Consider the following 21,787-nt stretch of genomic DNA (forward strand, 5'->3'; position numbering starts at 1 on the left):
TTACTTAATAAAATTATTATTGTTATTATTATTTTATTAATTTATTATTGTTATTATTATTTTATTAATTTAAGACGACTATAAATGATAATATATGTTTTAGAGATTTTTAATCAATTTATAATACTCATTTAAATATCTTATAATTGATGTTGTTCGAAAATTAAAGATTTAATAGTTTTGTTCACTGAATCCGAGTGACAAGTGAAGCGAAATGGTTGGTCCATCTAAAAATTAAGGATATAAAATTCAAAGCTTTTATTCGTCCACTTTGTGTGGTTCCCTTATGTCCACCATTACACCGTTGCTTACAACATTCACCACTGGGGACTATTTGCCGCTTCCATTAACATTTGTGTAAAGATAATATAAATCTACACTTAATTTCCTTGGGTCTTCCCCTTCGATCCAATTGATTTCAAAGAAATGGCCACCACAACAGTTTGCAGCTTTGCAGCAGTGTTGCCTAAGGCAACTTTGAAAGGTTCAAACAAAGTTCTGTCATTCCCAGTTCTTGGTAAGTTTCTAGTTCTTTCAAGTCTAAATTTTGCCTCGAATCAACGATGGAGCGAGAGGCTTGGAACGTAAAATCTTGTATCCGTTCCTATCTTGCATGGATATTTTATGTCTTTAAAACTGGATTTTGTCCTTGTCATGCATGGTATTGTGTGTTTAGGATTGCCTGTTATGGCTACAAGGGGTAAGGTTAGGTGCAGCCTAGAGCAGAAGCCATCTTCGAAAGGGCACAACACGGATCCCGGCATGGTGGCATCGATGATGGTAGCAGCAGCGGTGGCGATGACGGCGGCTGCACCGGCCACGGCGTTGGTGGATGAGAGACTGTCAACGGAAGGAACAGGACTTCCTTTTGGTTTAAGTAACAACCTGCTGGGATGGATCCTTTTTGGAGTGTTTGGTTTAATTTGGGCATTGTATTTATCTACGTCTCTAGTCTTGAAGAGGATGAAGAGTCTGGATTGTCCCTTTGATGAATTATCTAAAAAAAAATGTTGGGTTCCTGCTTTTTGTTTGTTTTCGTTTCTTACCAAATTGTACTTCAAATATTTTATCAAAGTAGCAAATCTGTGCGTTAAAATTATCATCGAAGCTATGATCCATGACAAGAATACCATGGAAGACGATCTGCATTAATCGACTTCATATACTATAATTCTTAATATCAGTCAACTGATGAGAAATGAGCATAGTGTCAGACGTATCCAGTGGATGAAGATACAATTTATGATCGGATTCAAATTGAATTTCCATGAAAACCAAATAAGAAATCAGAATCAAAAGATAACAAATTTGGAATAAATCGAAAAGGAAGAGTTGAAAAAGATATTGTACATTGAAATCCAAACTTGGTTACTGGTAGTGACTTGGTAGATTTTGAATTTCTTGAAGTTTTCTTTCTTCTTTTCTTTTTGTTGTTCAATTGTGGATTTTAAGCTTTAAAAGTTGTTAATGTCTTGATCGATATCTACACTTTTTTCATTCCTTGAACACTTGATCAGTTAACAATTTCAACAACACATTTATGTTTTGACAGTGTACTGGTAGTACAAATATTGCAAGCTTGAAAGCCACTAATGGCTTGATCATAGTCTCTACTTCTTCCTTTCCTTAATTCGTACATTTGGTCGGTATATATCATTGCTTTGCTCAAGAGTAGTAATCATTTTGAATAGATCTGGTTCACTACTGACATTACTCTTGTCAATTCATGTTATTCGTCGTTGTGTAAATGACATTGGTTTCTTGGAGTGTCGTTCTTCGTTTGTCACCCGTTGTTTAGTTTCAGATGCACTTCATCGACTATCGTCCAATCGACCTGTCTCTTATAGGTGATTTATTTTCTTTCTTTGGTTCCCGTTGATGCCATTGTTACAGTTTGTCGGTTTGTGTTTCACTGATTTAGCTATTTGATATGACTAGTTTGGCTATTACACTGTATTGACCGGTGCGAGTTGCTCTGTTCATTTTAGTACGTTGTTAGCTAGTTTGGTGTGATAATGTTGGGGAACTGCTACTGGTATGAAAAAAGGGTTGAATGCCAGTAAGCTATTTTGATTTGTTATTGGGACTATGATATGCTGTTGGTATTTTCAACTGTGAAGCTATATCATGGTTTGCTTTTGCTATAGATTGATCGTTATTAGTCTGATGCAAATTTATCCAAATTTGTTTCAATCGTCTTACATCTTTCTGCTACTATCGCTGCTGGAAGCTGGATTTTGTTCAACAACAAAAAGAATAACGCAACTTCATTAAAAATATGATTTTATCATATCTCAGTCAACAAGTTAATGTCTAGCTTAGACGACCATCAATTTTTTAACAGAAAATGATGAGTTTGTGTCATATGAATAGTTGGGTAACCACTTTGTAACTTTAAATAGTCAGATGACTCAATAAAACAACGTCTTATAATCGAGAGATTATTTTGTAACTTTTAATAGTCGATGGACTCAACAAAGTAATATCCTATAGTTAGGTACCATTTGTGTACTTTACCCAAAATTTTAATTCGTACATACATCGTAATTTTGTAGAAGATATTTATTTCTCCTTCAACTTCTCATGTTTTTACTTTCTTTTGTGATGGCTTTTTCATTGTCTTTTTCTCAATAATTTCTACGTATCTCCTCTAATTGATTCTTAAATGTTACAGCCATGTGCACATGGCGTTGCTGTCTTCCTTATCACTTTGTTCATGGATCTTGTTCGTTTGTCTCCTCAACTAATTACAATAAAACATTATATAATTCATCCTAAATAAAATAATGCACATTGCAAGAATCTTTTCATATAATATTACATTAAAGAAAAGAAACCACATGCAAAAATATTACAAAATAAGGAGCGAATTAAAAAAGAAAAATAAAAGAAAGCTCACGACAACTAATTTAAAACATTAATAATAATATTTTTAGGTTTATTAATTACTACACAAGCCATGCCTTGACAGAAGAAATTAAAACAAAGTCTTATAGACAGTTTGATTTATTGTCTCTTAATAGTTTCTTCTTCTTTTTTCATGCTGATGATGAACGCATTCAAACTCCCTGCTCTATCCTTCTCGATAACCAGTCTGATGTTCTGCTTTACTTGGTTCTCAACTGATATTGTTGTGTCATAAAACTATCATCAGCTTCTGTTCTTGCAGTACTTCTCCACTGCTCTTGGTGCTGTAGTTCCAATGTAAAATTAATCAAATCATCTAATAAACTTTTGCATATTTATATAAAATTTATCAATTCAAAATAGAGTAATATTCATGGATCGGATCATAATCAGATCGAGTCCAGAGTGATTAAAGAAATGATTCGATCTTTAAATAGATTTAAATCAAACTATCATGATATTGTGTAAAATTAAATAACTAACCAAGCCCAATTGCTTCAGATCCTTTCATGATTCGTAAACGTTTGCATGAATCAACAAACATCCTGAAATGATAGTAGAAAATGAGTGTATCATGAAATCAATTAAAAAAACGTAAAGTAAATAAATGATACATTGACTATAAAGCATTGATTTGTTGAATTTATTGACTATTAAAAGTTACAGCATAATTCTTTGATTATAGGGCTCAACTTTGTTGAATCTCTCGACTATTTAAAGTTACAAAGTAGTCAAATTCATTATTTTTCATTATAAGATTGACAGTCGTTTGAGCTTGAAGTTAACCTGCTGCTTGAGATATAATAAAATATGATCCCAAAATCTCAAACGACTATACAATTCAAACTGTTATGGGATTAGATTGTCATATCTCAGTCAACATCTTAATGTCTAAATTAGAAGACCACTAAAATTTTAACAGAAAGTGACGAGTTTGGAACATTTGAATAATCAGTTGATTATTTTATAATTTTTAATAGTTGAGAGACTCAACTAAGCTATGTCCTATTGTTTGAGATTATTTTGTAACTTTTCATAATCGAGGGCTTAACAAAGCAACATTCTATAATTGGAAGACTCAACAAACCAACGTCATATCGGGAGACCATTTATGTAACTTAAAAAAAATATTAATTGAAGTTAGAAATTAACTTACTCCCATGGGACATCACCTACAAGCATCCAATCTCCATCTTTATCTTCATAAGTAGGAACATATTCAGAACCATTCAAGAGATCTATCAATTTGCTTTCGTTCATGAAATCTTTCATTCCTTGTGATCCTCCACAGTTACCAATAGTGAAGGAGCTGAACATTTTGCCCAAGGCATCTGATAGTTCTTGGTAACTCTTGTATAATTTCAAGTCTACCTTGCGTAGATATGGTGCACCATCCATGCTGACCTTAATTAACGCGGCTGGTGGCACGCCTTTGGCGGTCGTGCTGCCGCTGCTTCCACTTCCGGCTTTCTCACCCTCGCCGGAGTTGTTCTTCTGAACCGTCATGATGTTTTTCCGGAAAGACCGGACCGGTGGCCATCCGACTACTTGTGTCCTGAAGTCAGATATTCAAATTTACCATAAGATCATTAGCGAGAAAATAACATAAAAATATTGGGAAAAATTATTATTATCATTTACCTAAAGTTTGGTAGCTTAGCTAAACTTTTGAATTATTGTTTGGTTGCCGGGAAAAAGAAAAGTTTCCACATGTTTTGTTTTGTTTTTTTCGTCTTTTTCCCGACAAACTATGAAAGCCACCAAATATCCCACTTAAGACTGCTTACGCCTCTTTACAAGGCCAATATTCATTCAAGACTCATCTTCTTTAACGTTGAAACTAACATTCAACAATCAATAACAGTATCAGAATGAATTTTCACCGACTAAAACTTTTCGTCGCCCAAAAATATGCTCATGGTTGTTCACGCTCACTTTACGTTTTCTTCTTTCAAAATTGTAAATTGTGGGTGAAAAAAAATATTGTTTTCTCTATAGGTTAAGTTCGAACAATTACAGTAAGATACATGTCTTATCAATTATTTAAAAAAGTTATGAACATATATTTTCTTATGAAATAAAAGTAACTAACCAAGAACATATTGAATCACCAGAAGCAAGAGGAAATATATAATAATGGTAGCTTACTTTGCAGAGGGCTTTGCAGTGTTCTTCTCCTTCATCTTCTCAGCTTCATCAACCGATGCTTCCTTTGTTGTTGTTGAAAGGTTAAGCTTCAAATCAACCATGTCCGAGTAGCCTCTTTTCCCATTATTTTTGGCCGTTTCGTTGTCGTTTTCAACGCCTCCGGGCAACCCTAAACGTAACTCGGTCTCTTCAAAATTAATCGTGCTATACTCGTCACGATTCGAACCCATAACGCCACTCATTATGTCAATGATACGTGAAAAACCCAAAATCGATCCGACTTCAATCTTTTGCTTGTCTCTCTACTTGCCTTGTGCTTTCTTCTGTGTGTGTTATCTTTTTCTCTCTCTTTGTTTCTCTTGATGTGTTTTGGTGGAGGAATAATATGAAAGTGTTGAGAAGGCCAAAATTTGGTTTTTGTCTAAAAGATAATATATGGTTTCGGAATGTTATTTTTGTGGCATATGGACGGTGAAGATTGTGCCAAGCGGAAGATAGTGTTGATTCGACCGTCCAAGATGTGTCGGGAAAGTGATGTTAAATAAGACCCATGATTTAAAATCAACATTTTCGTTAGTTTTATATTATTAAGAAAAGGTATTATGTATTGTATATCGTTGCATTATAGGTCATATATGAGAGTAGGTATATTTGTCAAAATATTTATTTTATTTTTTTATATAGGTCATATATGAGAGTAGGTATTATAAGTCATTTATTTTCTTCTAAATAAAATTATAACTAAATTTAGAATTTATAAAAAAAGTAATATGTTGAAATAAAGATCTTTTTATCCTTTTTGACATACTATAGTGTCCTTTTCTTGCATTAAATATATTGCATGTGGAAAATTGCACTTTTGACTTCCCCAATGCAAAATACAATGAGACACCAACTACTAGACTAAGCTATGAAAAGGGCTTATCCAAAATACAATTATAGTCATAAAAAGTTTAATTGAGTAAAAAAATAAGGAATTTTTGTTCATTATTATCGAATTGAATTGATTTTTTTTTCATTCTTAATTATTATATTACACAATATAAAAAAAATAATATTTTATAGTTTAACCATAAAACTTCTAATTTTATAAATAAAATTGAAAATCAATTAAATGTCTGATGCATGGGCAGAACAAGGGGAGGGCAAGGGGAGTTTTGGCCCCGTCAATTATATTTTTAATTATTAATTAATATAGTAAAAATATTTTTTCAAAAATAAATAAATAAAAATTTATCATGCCACACTCAATTAAAAAAATTATATTTATGAAAAATAAAAAATACTTTAACTCCCGATATAATAAATTTTTAGTTCCGCCCCTAATTCTATTTACTTACTACATGTTATAATTATGTATCACTATTTCAATCTTAATTATAAAGCTTAAAATTTTGAATAAGAATATTTTCTTTTACTAAGTTGATCTTATTAATTAAAAAGAGTGTTATTCAAACAGACACGTCAATAATATATATATATAATACATAAAAAATTATAAATATATATCACCCATATAATCTCAAACTATTAAAAGAAATTCATTTAGGCTAATCATGTGGGACCATGAGTAATTACAAGGCTAATCGTGTGGGATGTCCGGCCCACAAAGCCCACTGTCACCGTCCCTTCTGCTTCACACGTGTGCACCCTTAAAACCACATAACCAAAACAATGTCAACATCTATCAAAGACACCACACGTGTGACCATTTGATAATAGGTATAACTAAAATTAGACTCCAATATCCACGAAATTTATTATTTTAGCTTTTTTTAAGAGTATTTTGATCTCCAACATTTTTAGATTAAAAATATATTTAACGTTTAATTAAATAATTACTTTGACTCTTATTTTTTGATCACTTTAACCCTTGATGTTTCATTTTATGATAACAAATATTCTTGTTTATGGTGATAGTAATTCGTTAACTAATTATTTTCATCCACAAACGGGTCTTTTTGTCGATAATACCGTGAAAATATTATATCTTTCTAATTTATTCTTTTTATAAAAAAATCAATTTCACTCTTTCAGTATTTTTTTTACATTTATTTATGTGGACTCTTTTTTCTATTATTTTCTTAGTCAATAATATTCAATGCATTCATCATAAATTAGAATATTTAACATTTTTCGAAGAAATTATGGTGTCGACAATTAGGTTTAGGTGGTGAGATGCTGACTATTTATCTAACCAAGACATTCTCATGTAGTCCTGTTGGGAACAATAAAATAGAAAAGTCAATATTAGTAACATATAACAAGGAAGGCGATAGACACTTTTTGACTTTAGAACTTAAATATATGATAGAATCAAAGGTTAGTAGCTGTAAATGAGTAGAGTTTTAACAAATAAGGTAATGTTTATGTTTGTTTATTTTTAAGATAATATTCGATTCATGTTTGTTTAAAAATTTTAATATTATATTCGTTTGTCTATTTTTAAATGTGTTTGTGCTCAATTTGTTTAACTTTCATAAACATATTCGTTTATATATTCTCTAATCATGTTCCTATCATCGAATCCTACGCACATCTTGCCAATTAAGGCCTAAACGTGGCCATGCAATGCTCACGGGTGAATTGTCGCCCTCGTACCCTAACAAGTATTTATTGGGAAAGAGATTGGAAATTATAGGTGCATTGAACCCCTGCATACTTGCTTTCATCTCTTCCAATTATGGTTAGGATGTCTATTCATTTACTTACAATAAAGTAAGAGTATTGATACACCGACACGAGATTTTATGTTAGAGGAAGAACTTAAAATATTTTAGGAGATGACGAAGTTATACAATTTTAGAGAGAACGAAAATAGATTATTAATGAACACATCAAATGACCTCAGTAGTAAAAAGAATGTTGTTATTCTCTCAAGATCATGAGTTTAAACAATTACGTTTGTAAAGTGTATGCGCGTTGTCAATTGGTTAAAAATGTTCTAAACAAATACTACATTGTAATCAATCAGAACTATTAAAAAATATATTATTAATAATAAAAAAAAAACTAAAATATATTAAAATTTGAGATTTTTGAGGAACGATTCTCTCCAAATGTTCCCTCGGTCTATCATTGTCCACATACGTGTATATAAACCTATAAATATTCCATGCATTTTCCACCTTATGTTAAATTGAAAAAAATATATAAATTGAATTTTAGTTTGATTATTATTATTATTATTTTATCATAGTGTTTACGTACGGAGAAAACTAGATTGGGAGGATCACTCCCATAATAAATCTCTATAAAATTCGATTTGAATTAGTTGATCAATAAATTGGATATAGTAATTCTATAGTCGGTCTTAATATTAGTGATTGATTTAGTCTCTCCAATATAGTGAGTGATTCAAAATAATTCTATGCTATTAAACGGATCAATTTAGTCCTTGTACTAGTACAAAATTAAATAATCCCATTTTCTTTTACATAATTAACATTGCAGGGTTCAAATCGTAGGTTGGCCACCGACCCGATCTTACCGTAAAAACAGCCTTCGAACGGAGAAAACCGAGGCCGAAACAAGTGGAATGTACGTCAAAGTTAGCATGGATGGAGCTGCTTATCTTAGGAAGATAGATATTAAAAATTTACAAGGGATACCCCAGAATTGCTTAAGGCCATGGAAGACATATTCAAGTTCAAAGCTGGTAAATATTCAGAAAGGGAAGGATACAATGGGTCAGAATTTGTGCCTACGTATGAAGATAAAGATGTTGGTTGGAGATGTACCATGGGAGTAAGTTCTTGACCCTATTATAATATGTATTAAATTCATTATTTTTTTAACTTAACCTAACATGAAATGCTTACAAATTTTATGTTTTTTTAATACAGGATGTTCATTAATTCTTGTAAGAGTGGATGTAAACTAAATCATCATGACTTGGATTCAACTTATTCTTTTTAAAAGAGTGTATGAAAAAAAGAGTCATGAAAGAATAAGTATTCTAATTTTTTTCACAACAAGATGATGAAGTATGTAGTCCTAATATTTTGAAAGTCAAAGATTAGAGCAATGAAGTTTCGACACCAACGTTATTCCACTAACTTTTTAGATTGAAGAATATTCTTTTGTATGAGAAATTAAATACTAATTCACATTCTAATTAAAAAAATAAAATCACATCCTAATTCATCTATATCTTTTTATTATTATTTAAATCTTAAACGAAATCTTAGGTATGCTCTTGAATATCAAATATCACTGATATGTCCTTAAAAATCTCTCTAACGAATCGTACCCCTTAAAAATCTTGTACCCATGTTAGGGATGTATCAGGTACTTGATACATCACTAAATTATCATACTCTGAGACTATGGTGTACTAGTATTATTGAAAAATATTTTTACTGTGGAAGATCTCCAATGAAAAATCAGGGATTATAAAATTAATATTTAATAAGAAATATAAATTTTTCTAAGGAAATCGTGTTGATATAATGAACAAAAATTTTCCATTTTTATTATTTTTTTCATAATCTGTTTTAATTTTATTTATCAGTAGTATTTTATTTTGGTGATAACTCTAAACCAAAGAACAAGATGATAATAATCTGTCATTCAAATCCCTTAAAGAAGGTACTTACTCCCAATGTTAAACTTACTGCTTCTCTTAAACCTCAAAAAACCAATAGCTTCACACCAAATTAAACAAATTCATGCCCAGTTAATCACCAATGGCCTGAAAGATCCCTCCTTTTTTGCCAAACTAGTTGAAAACTACTGCTTTTCACCCTCTCCACAAAATACCCAATATGCACGATCGATATTCCAACACTTTCACGACCAAAGTTTGTTCCTTTTCAACACTCTGCTAAGATGCAGCAAACCCAGGGACTCAATCTTCACTTTTGCCCACTGGGTTTCAAAAGGGCACTTAGTTTTTGATGATTTCACTTATATTTTCGTGCTTGGAGCTTGTGCTAGATCGCAATCGTTGTCAACACTATGGTTAGGAAGACAAGTTCATGTGAAAGCTTTTAAATCCGGTTTCATGTCAAATCTTTTGGTAAGGACTACACTGATTCATTTCTGTGCGAATAATAAGGATATTTTTTCAGCAAGAAAGGTGTTCGATGAAATGACTGAGAGAAGCAGTGTTACTTGGAATGCGATGATTAAAGGCTATATTTCACAGAGGGAGAGAGCTAAGAAATGTTGCATTGAAGCTTTGGTGCTGTTTAGAGACATGTTGGATGATGTTTCTGGGCAGAATCCTACTGATACTACCATGGTTTGTGTTCTTTCAGCTTGCTCTCAATTAGGAGAGCTGTACAGTGGGGCTTGTGTTCATGGTTTTATAGTGAAGACAATCTGTAGGCCTGAGAATGATGTTTTTATTGGAACTGGTCTTGTTGACATGTATGCAAAATGTGGGTGCATTGATACTGCTCTATGTATTTTTAGGGTAATAACAGTGAAAAATGTTCTGACTTGGACTGCCATGGGAACTGGCTTGGCTGTTCATGGGAGAGGAAAAGAAGCATTGGAGCTTCTGGATGCAATGGAGGATTCTGGTATTAAACCTAATCCAGTGACTTTTACTAGCTTGTTTCAAGCTTGCTGCCATGCTGGGCTAGTTGAAGAGGGACTTCACTTGTTTCGCAATATGAGGAAGAGGTTCAGTATCAAGCCACGGATACAACATTATGGCTGCATTGTTGATCTACTTGGCAGGGCGGGATATCTAAACGAAGCCTACGATTTCATCATAGAGATGCCAATCAAACCCGATGCCATATTGTGGCGGAGTTTATTAAGTGCCTGTAATGTTCATGGAGATCTTGCATTGGCTGAGAGAGTGGGGAAGATTCTGCTTCGGCTAGAGCCACCAAACAGTTCTCTTCATGTGCCTGTTACTAGTGAAGATTATATAGCTTTATCAAATGTTTATGCTTCTGGTGGAAGGTGGCGGCAAGTGGAGATGGTAAGAAAGAAGATGAAATTGAAGAGGGTAGAAACCAAACCTGGTGGTAGTTTCATACAGACCATCAGCAAATCACCATGATTAGTTAATCCGATAATGAAAAAAATAGCACAGCATATTTTCAAGAAAGGCTAACAAGATGTATCGAAAAGTCCACAGCATGCTATGGAAATGGCAGTGGTAGAATCGACCACCATATAGATTAGTCGCTTTCCAGCAGATATCACATGATTAAATGAAAGGTTTAATCTAGCAGTTTCCATTGCTGCACAATTAACCTAAAGAATAGCATTGTTTCCCCTAGTTAAACCAGAAATAATAGCATAGTTTAGTCAAATTCCAAGGCATTCTTCAGTAACTCTCTTCAGGCTCTATTTCTGCGCTTTGCTCCTATTGCTTCCCGTTTGACTGGGATCCACAGGGGATTACACCCCCACGGATTCACTTTTGCAGATGTTCCAAGCTAGCCACACGCTGCAAAGAAGCCGCCTGTACGATTTTGTTTCCTGTTACAGCAGATCCTCCAGAATTTGATTGTATGTTTTCAACTGAAGAAATATCTGCGAGTGCATCATTGATTCTCTGGTCATGAGTGGGGATAGGATTGTCTGAATGATAGAGGGTATGCTTTGGACCATCATGCACTGGGACAGCAGCATCTGTTGATGTATCAGAGGGACTTCCGCCCATTGTCGATATCTCGGGTGAGGCAAGGTACATATGGTTCAAACCAGTTGTTCTTTTGACAGCCTCCTCAGCCATTTTTACCTATATAAAGAAGTTACCAGTGGACATAGTATTAAGAAGTGATTTCCAAAACATCTTGAATACATCTGATGATTAACTTACCTTTGCTCTCAATGTTTCAACATCGGCTTTTAAAACTCTGTTGTCAACAGCTGCTGCATTGTACTTTTGGCTAATGTCATTCAAACGCTTCAATAAGTTTGCATTTTCGACCCTTAGTTGAGCAACCTACAACAAGTAATGGATTAGGACATTCATAACTCGAAGAAGGAATTGAAACAAGACAAAAAGCGGAGAAAACAAAACAAAGGGCAGGGATAAGCAAAAGACCTGTGTCTCGAGTTCTGTCAAATGAGCCTGCTTTCTTCTTCGAGAACGCCTAGCAGACTCTCGATTTGAAAGCATCCTGAACAACCATACGATCAATTGGCAGGAAAAAAACACAACAAAGTAAGTAATTGTAGGATTAATTTGTTCTATTAATGAACAGAACATTCTCATGAAGTTTAATGAAAATATTTTTTTATGCCAAATGCATCTCAGCCATGCATCACCCAGTAAAATATCAGCAACTTCAAAGAAGAACCAATGGTTACCTTCTTACACGTTTTGTATCTGCAGGATCCATGTTCTCCATTGTTCCGTTTTCGCCTTCAACTTCATCGTCTTCTGACTGTTCTATCGATGATCCCGTACTTGTGCTCGGCCTCACCTGAGCTCCGAGTTTCTTCTCTCCATTCAAAAAAGAACTTCCAACTGCAGCATTATCATCCTTGTTACCGACTCCTATATATTCAGTGAAACAGGAATACAACACATAAGACTGCATTACTCTTGAGAACTCGAATTCACATGCTGCTATGAAATTCGAAAACCAATAAGAAAGCAGAGAAGAACGGTTGCTCGTAAGAAGCTTCGAAGATGAATTTCTACCTTTAGAAACGATTTTGGATCCCAATTGTGCAGCATTAGATGCCTGTGATCTACTGTCTGCTCTAGAAGCAGAATCTTGGTGTTTTGCAATAGATGCCTGTTTGAAATGTGCATAACATACTCAGTAGAAAGTTTAAAGAGCGAAAGGGATTCACATAATGTTAAACTGATGACAAAGCAACATGAAAGATGCATTGAACAGATGCATCAAAAGATTTAAAACTATAACCATGAGCTTGGTTGACTGAGTTGGAGAAAAGAGTGGCAAGCATGCATCGGCTTTCAGTTCATCGGAAAAAACTCTTCCGATACATGAACACAAGTTTTAGAACATGCTTATAGTTTCCAGCTAATTACAGAGTCAATAGCTTGTATCACGGTATCATGAGGAACAAGGCAAGCCAAGTACAGCCCATACTTGACTAATCTCCAGCTCTTTGTGGTACAAGGAGTTTTAAGGAAATACACACTTTTCTAATAAAATACCCTTAAAAAATCATTAAAAAAATATAGTCCAACCAAATTGGCAAATTTATTCCAATTTGGCAAATTCTAACCAAAATCGAGACGAAAGAAAATCCAGTACCAATCACAATAAATGAAATAAAGAGAAAAGAAAACGACTCCAATAATGCTAAAAAAAGGAGAGGAATTCTAGCTATTTAGTAACCCAAAATGCAAAATCAAAATGTCAAATCACCCTTTTTAATTTTCTCAGTGACCAAACATAACCCAGAAAAGGAATCACATCTTTTGCAAAAGAAAAGAAACACCATTAGAGATCCAAACTTTTTCTCATCATCCAACAATACAAAAAATAAAGTAAAAATGAAGAATGGGAAAGACTTACCATTGACATGGCGACAGCAGCACAAGCCAAGTTAAGCTTCCTCTTAAGAACAGCCTGATAATCCTCAAAATCAGCAGAAACATTGTTGCTGTTATTATTGTTTTCAAAACACCCATTTTTGTTCTTCAGCTCCTCCTTAGCCGCCTCCTCTTCGTTATGATCTCCACCTTTGTTATCAACTTCTTCTCTAAGGAACTGCTGAAAAGCCCACTCGGAAGCACTGCGGTTCATTTTAGAACCGGGTTTGTTATCTCTATCGTCGTCGGCTGCGGCGGCGGATGAAGACCAGAAGTAGTCGGACATGTCTTCGACAGAGAAAACTCTATCCATTGTGATTGGTTTGGTGGTTCGGGGGTTGTTTTTTGGTCGTTTTATGCACCTGCTGATTCAGATTCGCGTCAAATAGATTGGCATTCAGAGTTTCTGTCAGAATTTTTGTTTACTTTTAATTAATATATTGAAACGTGGGCCTATTAAAATTCTCTAAATGGATATGGTATTCCTTTTTTTTTTTTTCGTCAAAATTTATCTTCTGTCCGGATAAGTTACGGAAACAAATATGATTGAATTATATAAATTTAGAATAATTAAATTAAATTTACATCTTACATATAATACATAGATTAATAACATGATTTGACTTATCAAATTTAATAGGGTAAAATACGCAAATGTCCCCTAACCATAGGCCGTTGCTTTGTTAAATCTCTCGACCATTAAAAGTTAAAAGGTGCTCCTCTAACTCTAGAATAATACTTTGTTGAGTCATTCGAATATCAAAGTTATAAAATGGTCACTTGACTATTCATATGCTCCAAACTTATCATTTTTCGTTAGAAAATTGACGACAATCTGAGCTTAACGTTAATCTGCTGATTGAGATATAGTAAAATCTGATTTCAGAATCTCAAACGACTATTGTATTACAATCAATGTGTTAACTAGCTCAGACGATTGTTTTTTAACAGAGAATGGTGAGTTTGTAACATATGAATAATTTAGTGATTATTTTGTAATTTTTAATAGTTGAGGGACTTGAAAAAGCAACTTTCTATAGTTGTAGGATCATTTTATAACTTTTAATAGTCGGGAGAAAGCAATGTACTATAGTCAGGGACTATTTGTGTACATTAGCCAATTTAATAATTAGATATGAATTAAAATTACAAAACTTCAAGAAATTAGACACTAAATCCACAATTTAAATATATTGTAGGTACTAATAGAAGAATTTAATTTTTCTTTTTTTATTAAGCTAAGGTGATTACAAATTAGTATATGTTCTAAATATTCTCAATCATTTGACAATTAACACTCAATCATTTTGTTACATCCATTGATACCCGAACCCATAATCTCTAGGAACAATAACATTTCTTTAACTACTGAAGTAAGTTGGTTCGTACAAATTTTCCCTTTTTTTTTTTTTATAGATTTTGAAAAGAAAAACATTTGTTTTTCCTATACATTTCGTAAATTAATAACGATAATTTTTTGAATTGTTATTTCATAAAAAATTGTTATCTTAATAAATATAGTTAGTTAATATATTCAATAGAAAAGAAATTCTAATTATTTAATCTGCACCTGTAACTAAAAACAATTTGTATTGTCTCCGTCGTAAATTATAAAAGTATAAAAATCTTCCAAGACTGGTAACTGTAATTACATGGTTCAAGATCTATTTAAACACATCAAATATTTCAAATTTACATATCTATTAAATTGTTAGGTTAACAGAGTTTAATGGTTAAAATTAGAATTTTGAATTTAAAAATAATTTATTCATTTTTCTCATAAAAATCTACTTAATTTTTACTGTTAATATTTATTATCAAATTTTACTCGCAGACAATCCAAAAGCTTGTAAAATTTAAAAAAATTTACATATCTTATTTCTATCTCTATATATGAACAAAAACCAAGATGAATAGTTAGAGAATCAAACATAAATTAATAAAATTTAATAAAATGTAATATAATTTATTGTTGAAATAATTTTAAAATAGTGATGGATTACAACGTGTAACATTAATGATAAATATAGGGTATAACACTCAATTCAGTTTTTTTGGGAAGGGTGATGATATGCCGATGAAGGGGGCAAGGGTGAGTTGGTCGTCTATTTGTAGTCCCAAGTCCGAGGGCGGTTTGAGCCTCAAGGATCTTAATGTTTGGAATCATTCTTGCTGTATTCTTTCGATTCAGAAGTTGCTGTTAAAAGAGGGGTCTATTTGGGTGGCTTGGGTGCATGCGTATGTTGTGAAGAATTCTTTTTGGCAGATTTCATGCTCCCAAGGATGTAGTTAGATGATTAGTGTTTAAATTATACATTATTTTGTGATTAATTACTTCTTGATAAGTTATTTTAAGTTTTTAACTTGGATTTTTCATTCATTTTCAATGTATGACAGTATATTTCATAAAAGTTGCTAAAACTGATGAAATTGTGCAATTTTTTTATTTTCTATAATCATGACTGATTAGTGGGCATGACTTGGGGCACGACTTCGCTGATATGACATCTAGTCAGCAGCTTCTAGAATGTCTAGTCAGCAGTAGTGTGAAGACCAAAGACTGAGCTGCATTTTTGAATTCAAATTAGGATTTATTTTATTTATATTTTAGGAATTATCTTTTTAATTTTAAATGTATTTTTTAGGATTTTTGAGGACTATAAATACCCCATTAGGGTAAGCCTCAATTCATCATTGAGATCAATCAATCTTCAATTCTCTTGTTTTTTTTTTCCTTTAGTTTTAGAAAGTTTACTTCTTTTATTTTTCTTTATAAGTTTTCTTTTTAAAAAATGCTAAGTATGATTTTTATCATACTTAGCTAAGTTTTCCATAGTCAAAGGATAAAGTGACGACTCGATTCTGAATCGTGAGAATAAAAAAATACCTCATACCCTCTTGGGTTAAATTCTCAATTTTCTGGAAATTAGATTGGCGGATAGTCTTTCTTAAAATCAAAACGCTTTCACTTCAAAAATATATTTTGACTTGGATGACGTTATGGTTTACCGTTGAGATTATAGAATCAATTGATTTGAATTCCCTTGAACACACTTAGCGAATGGTACGCCAAGGGAAATTGGGATCGAGTTCAACTTTCATAGAGAAAAACATAATTCGAGTCGGGGTTTTCCAAACACTTTTAAACTATTTTGAGTTAACAACGATAGTCGAAGTTAATCCAAACAATGATTGTGATTCCTAAAATAGATTTGAGAAAGTCAATCACCAAAGAGGAAAATGAGCTACAAGGATTGAACCTTGCGGACTCAAACCGACATTTAACTGGAGGAAAAATAGGCTAATTTCATCATATTGGTTTTTAATTTTACTTTCTTCAATTCTTTATCTTCCTTTGAATCATTATTTGCTTATTCAATTTCTCAACAAACTCCCCTTTTTACTTTACTTGCATTTTTCGCCTAGATAAGAGATCAAGAACAATCGTTTCAGCATCTTCCTTAGTCCATATGGATCGACCCATACTCTACCTATACTATTATATTTATTTTTAATGAGATTAAGTATAAATTTATTTGACAGTGAAAACGTCGCGTTGTCACTAGACTTGGAGGTGTCTTTTACAGCTTCGGGTTAGGGCAAGTATGATTCATGGTTTGCTAGGAGATTCTTTTTCTTCCTTACGTATGATTTGGGATGAGTTAACAGTGCATCGTGAGAAAGTTTCTTGGGATAGACTCGTTTGGCACTTGGGTCATGTCCCTAAATTTTCTGTGATTGCTTGGATGGCGGTTCTAGATAGGCTGCCAACCAAGGCTCGACTTTTGTCTTTCGGTTTGCATATTGATGGGATGTGTGAGTTTTGTTCTAATGAGTTGGAGTCAAGGGATCACTTGTTCTTTACTTGTTGTTTCACTAAAGCTGTTCGGGCTGGTGTGTTGAGGCTGTGCAATTTGTCGAGAGGTGCTCTAGATTGGAGTGAGGAATTTTTTTGGGCTTATCGACAGTTGAAAGGGAGATCTTTGTCATCAACTTTGCTTCGCCTTGTTTGAAATTGTTACACTGCGATGATTTGGATGAAGCAAAATAATAGGCATTTTAAGGTGTTGTGGCCTCTGAGGGTAGTTTGTAGTAAATTCATCCAAAAGAAAAAATTATAGCTGAAAACCAGATATGAAAGATGTAATACACAAGGAATTTTGTAAGTCTTGATAATTAAATTATCAATTTAAATTTTTAAAAATTAGAAGATGTATAATTTATTTAATTTTGAATTTGTTGGAAATTTAGAGAGAGATCTAAGCCATAAATTTAAGGGCAATGTTCAATTTGTTCACTTTTAATATTATTAGGGACCAAAAAGAAGTACACTCCAAAAATTGGGGCCCAGGGCCATCCTGTTGTCAACGTGGCAATTCTAAATGGTTATTGGATTGGTTGTATTCTCCAGTTGTAAAAGACAAAAGTATACAAAGTTCTTCGATGATGCTGCAATTTGGCAATTTGCAGATATTATATTTCTCTGCAAATTGCAGTATAATAGAAGAATTTCTTTATATTCTTTTAGTGTCTATTTATATGGTATAAAAATATTAAATTTTACATTATTGGAAGATAGTTAGATACATATAAATTAATGATTAAGATCAATTTGAATTCATTAAATGATCCTAAATCAGTATGGAATTAGAAAATTTTATATTGGAAGATAGTTGCATGAAATGCCGACACTTTATTCCACAAGAAAAATAAAGCAACACGTGAAAAAACCAAAGGTCCACAACAGTCTGGAAAAACAAAACAAACAATAAAGAAGCTAAAGGGTTCCAACTATAAGTTATTAAAGCAAAATAAAAAAATAAAAAAGAAAAGAGTCCTCTCAAAGAGAGCAAACAAAGGGTGGGTCTTTCACTCTCCTACAAGTCACGGAAGATGAAGCGATGAAAGTTCTGCGCAGGAAGAGAAAAGAAGAAAAGAAATCGATCCTTAACCAAGCACAACCAACTCGGAAAGGGATTAAGGGGGTCTAGCCATCGACGGTCCTCCGCGGCTAACATCTCTGCTCCCCTAGGGCTTTCTCAATCCATAACTGATCCGCATCTCCAAGCGAAGCCTCTGACGCCAGAAAGTGTGCCACCCGATTACCATCTCTAAGAATGAAACAGAAGGAACAAACATGCAAACTCCTTGCTTGACCTCGAATCTCAACAATGATCGCCTCGATTTCTGAAAAATCCGATGACTCGAAAAAAAGCTTCTTGACGACAATATTGGAGTCTCCTTCAAAGCTGAGGCGGAACTTAAAGTTTTGAATGTAGTATCAATGTTAATGACTATTTATATAAAATTTAATACATTCAATAAGTGAATGTATAATATATAGGTCTATAAACGAACTGAACGAACACGAACGGGGTATGTTCATGTTTGTTCGTTTAACTTTAATTGAACAAATGAACGAACACGGATATAAACAAACAAAAAATTTCTTGTTCATGTTCGTTCGTTAAGGAATGTAGCTTGTTCGTGTTCGTTCATGTAAATGATAAACGAACATAAATGAACGAACACAAACGAACGGATGTAAACGAACAGAATAAATTAACGTAAACGAAAACAATAAATGAACATAAATGAAAATAGATTTTTTTTCTTTCCTAACAAATTTAGGATTATATTTTATTTAATTGTTTTGAGTTTTTTTTATTTGTATTTAAAATTAATTGAATTTTAAAATATTTATGGGTATCATATTAAAATTTATTGAGTTTTAATATTTTAAATGAGTCTAGAGAAATTTGACTAAATATAAATGAACGAACATAAACGAACGAACATAAATGAACAAATATAAACGAACGAACATAAATGAATGAACATAAACGATCGAACATAAATGGACGAACATATACGAATATATATATATATATATATATTCTACTTTTCATTTTAAATAGTAATGTAATAAAAAAATCCCAATATCTTATGAAAATTTGGGAAAATATTAAATATACCCATGTATGTTTTAAAATTCACACCAAGTGGAAGCAACATAAAGTAAAATATAGCAGCCAGCCATTATTGACAATGCTGAATGGCGTCCATCTTATAACTTGATTATTCCGCCACTTTGGCCTAATTTTTGTCCTTATTAATATTTTAAGTTCTTCAAAGCATAAGTTTGAACATTTTCTCGAAAAAAATAGTCAAGAGGATTACCTATGGGATGACATATACAGTCGTGTCATCATCAAGTAAAGCCTCCTAATATTTATAATACCCTTCTGCTAACAAGTAAAACTCAGTTCATTAACACAAGAAATAAGAAAAAAGAACAAAAGATGGCCGAGCAGCAGCAGAAGATTCAGATTCCCAGAGTGAAACTGGGAACTCAGGGACTTGAGGTTTGATTTTGTTCGTCTTTCTGTTGAATTGTGGCTTAAGATACATGATCTGCTTGTCTAAGTTCATCTGTAAAATCATTTTCTTTCTCTTTTGTGTAGGTCTCAAAGTTGGGGTATGGCTGTATGGGGCTCAGTGGAGCTTACAATGATCCTGTTGCTGATGATCTCGGCATATCGATTATCAAGCATGCGTTCGATCGAGGAGTCACTTTCTTTGATACATCTGATTTCTATGGACCCAAAACTAATGAAATATTGCTTGGAAAGGTAAACTTGCTTGGACAATTTCTTTGTAGTTTCATGTTTCTATCATGGTTCTTGTGTAACCAATATCCTTTTTTCCAGGCATTGAAGCAGCTACCAAGAGAGAAGGTACAGTTAGCTACGAAATTCGGTATCGCAAAATTCGATGCAACCGGTGTCGTAATAAACGGTACTCCCGAATATGTTCGTTCCTGTATCGAGGCTAGCCTGGAGCGCCTGGATGTGGACTATATTGATCTCTACTACCAGCATAGAGTTGACACCAATACTCCTATAGAGGATACAGTAAGTGCTGCAGTTGAAAGCATCATATGATTAGCTCTTCAATTTGTTCCATACTCATATAGCGGGCCTTTATGTCTTTAGATGTCTGAACTCAAGAAGTTGGTGGAAGAGGGGAAAATAAAGTACATAGGATTATCTGAAGCTAGCCCTGAGACGATAAAGAGAGCACATGCGGTTCATCCGATAACCGCTGTGCAGATAGAGTGGTCGCTGTGGACTCGTGATATCGAGGAACAAATAGTCCCCCTTTGCAGGTTTGTTTGTGTATTTGAACCATTTAGACTTAGTCAAAGCAGAGTTTACTAAGTTTCGATGTTCTGTTCGTTTCCTAAGTTCGATAAATGCCAATCTAAATGTGTTCATCCATGCAGGGAACTTGGAATTGGAATCGTTACATATAGTCCTATAGGTCGCGGTTTCTTTGGCGGCAGAGGAGTGGTGGAAACATTGCCTGCAAATAGTTTTCTGGTATGGAAACTAATGAGTTTATGTCTTTAACCTATCCTTAATCTTTGTATGGGAAATTGATTGCCAACATCTACTTTGAAGTCTATGCTCCCAAGGTTTCAAGGAGAAAACTTAGACAAAAACAAGATCTTATATGCAAAAATCGAGAAGTTGGCTGAGAAGCATGGATGTACCCCTGCACAATTAGCACTTGCTTGGGTTCTTCATCAAGGGGACGACGTAGTACCGATTCCTGGTGAGTTACGTGCGGACATTTCAACTGAAAGTCACTGCAGAAGTAGCATAATTGGCCTGAAAATCTTGTGCCAAACACTTGCATATATACTAAATGTCGCCTTGTTTAGATAATAGCACCAGGACTAAAGTTTTGACTAGTTCTTCCACTTTGTTTTATAGGAACAACCAAGATCAAGAACCTTGATAGTAACATCGATTCACTGAAAGTAAAGCTCACCGAAGAAGATTTGAAAGAAATCTCCAACGCTGTTCCGATAAATGAGGTGTCTGGCGATCTTTTGCCACAGAGTTTAAGTCAAATGCACTGGAAGTTTGCTAATACACCACCAAAAGGAAGCAAGGTTTCAACTTGAAATAGCCATGAATGCAAAGTCTGAAGCAGAATATGAGGTTTTGGGTGATTGGATTCTCCAACAACTGAAACCATAGCTAGAAGTTCGCATCGACGAGTAGTAGTAAGCTTTGGATACCTTAATAAAGGGATCCGTGAGAGCTGAAACCTGCATTACCAAAATAAAAACGAATAAGTAGGGTTGTATGATTTTTGTGAGTGATAATCAAACAGGTTGTTTATCAGCTGAACACTGTTGTTTCTGCTACCACCTGCAGTATCATTGTAGCAGGTTTC

At 33.5% G+C, this 21,787-nt stretch overlaps 5 protein-coding genes and 1 pseudogene across 5 annotated transcripts; 4 read left to right on the forward strand and 2 right to left on the reverse strand.

The window, feature by feature from the left end:
• Nucleotides 1-261: 261 nt before the first annotated feature.
• Nucleotides 262-1,082, forward strand: LOC120212573 (annotated as a pseudogene).
• Nucleotides 1,083-3,093: 2,011 nt separating this feature from the next.
• On the reverse strand, nucleotides 3,094-5,467 carry LOC120213247 (auxin-responsive protein IAA16-like). Its single transcript, XM_039211407.1, has 4 exons — nucleotides 5,056-5,467; nucleotides 4,064-4,462; nucleotides 3,391-3,452; nucleotides 3,094-3,191 (listed from the first exon to the last, which is right to left on the reverse strand). Exons 1-4 carry the CDS (start codon nucleotides 5,295-5,297, stop codon nucleotides 3,151-3,153), a joined length of 744 nt encoding a protein of 247 aa, XP_039067338.1. The 5' UTR covers nucleotides 5,298-5,467; the 3' UTR covers nucleotides 3,094-3,150.
• Nucleotides 5,468-9,632: 4,165 nt separating this feature from the next.
• On the forward strand, nucleotides 9,633-11,330 carry LOC120213256 (pentatricopeptide repeat-containing protein At3g18970-like). Its single transcript, XM_039211419.1, has one exon. It carries the CDS (start codon nucleotides 9,659-9,661, stop codon nucleotides 11,072-11,074), a length of 1,416 nt encoding a protein of 471 aa, XP_039067350.1. The 5' UTR covers nucleotides 9,633-9,658; the 3' UTR covers nucleotides 11,075-11,330.
• LOC120213264 (light-inducible protein CPRF2-like) lies at nucleotides 11,140-13,940 on the reverse strand. The gene is made up of 6 exons (XM_039211429.1): nucleotides 13,524-13,940; nucleotides 12,674-12,770; nucleotides 12,337-12,526; nucleotides 12,071-12,146; nucleotides 11,843-11,968; nucleotides 11,140-11,761 (listed from the first exon to the last, which is right to left on the reverse strand). Exons 1-6 carry the CDS (start codon nucleotides 13,851-13,853, stop codon nucleotides 11,435-11,437), a joined length of 1,146 nt encoding a protein of 381 aa, XP_039067360.1. The 5' UTR covers nucleotides 13,854-13,940; the 3' UTR covers nucleotides 11,140-11,434.
• Nucleotides 13,941-17,145: 3,205 nt separating this feature from the next.
• On the forward strand, nucleotides 17,146-17,553 carry LOC120213888. The gene has a single exon (XM_039211936.1). It carries the CDS (start codon nucleotides 17,146-17,148, stop codon nucleotides 17,551-17,553), a length of 408 nt encoding a protein of 135 aa, XP_039067867.1.
• Nucleotides 17,554-19,762: 2,209 nt separating this feature from the next.
• Nucleotides 19,763-21,725, forward strand: LOC120213271 (probable aldo-keto reductase 1). The gene is made up of 7 exons (XM_039211442.1): nucleotides 19,763-19,905; nucleotides 20,005-20,172; nucleotides 20,251-20,454; nucleotides 20,536-20,708; nucleotides 20,826-20,922; nucleotides 21,004-21,157; nucleotides 21,319-21,725. Exons 1-7 carry the CDS (start codon nucleotides 19,843-19,845, stop codon nucleotides 21,510-21,512), a joined length of 1,053 nt encoding a protein of 350 aa, XP_039067373.1. The 5' UTR covers nucleotides 19,763-19,842; the 3' UTR covers nucleotides 21,513-21,725.
• Nucleotides 21,726-21,787: the final 62 nt, after the last annotated feature.

The sequence above is a fragment of the Hibiscus syriacus genome, unplaced genomic scaffold, assembly GCF_006381635.1.
Source record: "Hibiscus syriacus cultivar Baekdansim isolate YM2019G1 unplaced genomic scaffold, ASM638163v2 tig00000738_pilon, whole genome shotgun sequence".
Classification (NCBI taxonomy): Eukaryota; Viridiplantae; Streptophyta; class Magnoliopsida; order Malvales; family Malvaceae; genus Hibiscus; species Hibiscus syriacus.

Excerpts from the sequence above, each read along its gene's own strand:
- LOC120213264 (XM_039211429.1), bottom strand. The coding sequence starts at position 13,853 with ATGGATAGAGTTTTCTCTGTCGAAGACATGTCCGACTACTTCTGGTCT. Across the intron at positions 11,969-12,070 it reads TGACAGAACTCGAGACACAG|GTTGCTCAACTAAGGGTCGA; the intron begins GTCTTTTGCTTA and ends TACTTGTTGTAG. Across the intron at positions 11,762-11,842 it reads TTGAAACATTGAGAGCAAAG|GTAAAAATGGCTGAGGAGGC; the intron begins GTAAGTTAATCA and ends TTCTTTATATAG.
- LOC120213256 (XM_039211419.1), top strand. The coding sequence starts at position 9,659 with ATGTTAAACTTACTGCTTCTCTTAAACCTCAAAAAACCAATAGCTTCA.
- LOC120213271 (XM_039211442.1), top strand. The coding sequence starts at position 19,843 with ATGGCCGAGCAGCAGCAGAAGATTCAGATTCCCAGAGTGAAACTGGGA. Across the intron at positions 19,906-20,004 it reads TGGGAACTCAGGGACTTGAG|GTCTCAAAGTTGGGGTATGG; the intron begins GTTTGATTTTGT and ends TCTTTTGTGTAG. Across the intron at positions 20,709-20,825 it reads CAAATAGTCCCCCTTTGCAG|GGAACTTGGAATTGGAATCG; the intron begins GTTTGTTTGTGT and ends TCATCCATGCAG.
- LOC120213888 (XM_039211936.1), top strand. The coding sequence starts at position 17,146 with ATGATTCATGGTTTGCTAGGAGATTCTTTTTCTTCCTTACGTATGATT.
- LOC120213247 (XM_039211407.1), bottom strand. The coding sequence starts at position 5,297 with ATGAGTGGCGTTATGGGTTCGAATCGTGACGAGTATAGCACGATTAAT. Across the intron at positions 4,463-5,055 it reads ACTGCAAAGCCCTCTGCAAA|GACACAAGTAGTCGGATGGC; the intron begins GTAAGCTACCAT and ends ATCTGACTTCAG. Across the intron at positions 3,453-4,063 it reads GTAGGTGATGTCCCATGGGA|GATGTTTGTTGATTCATGCA; the intron begins GTAAGTTAATTT and ends CTATCATTTCAG.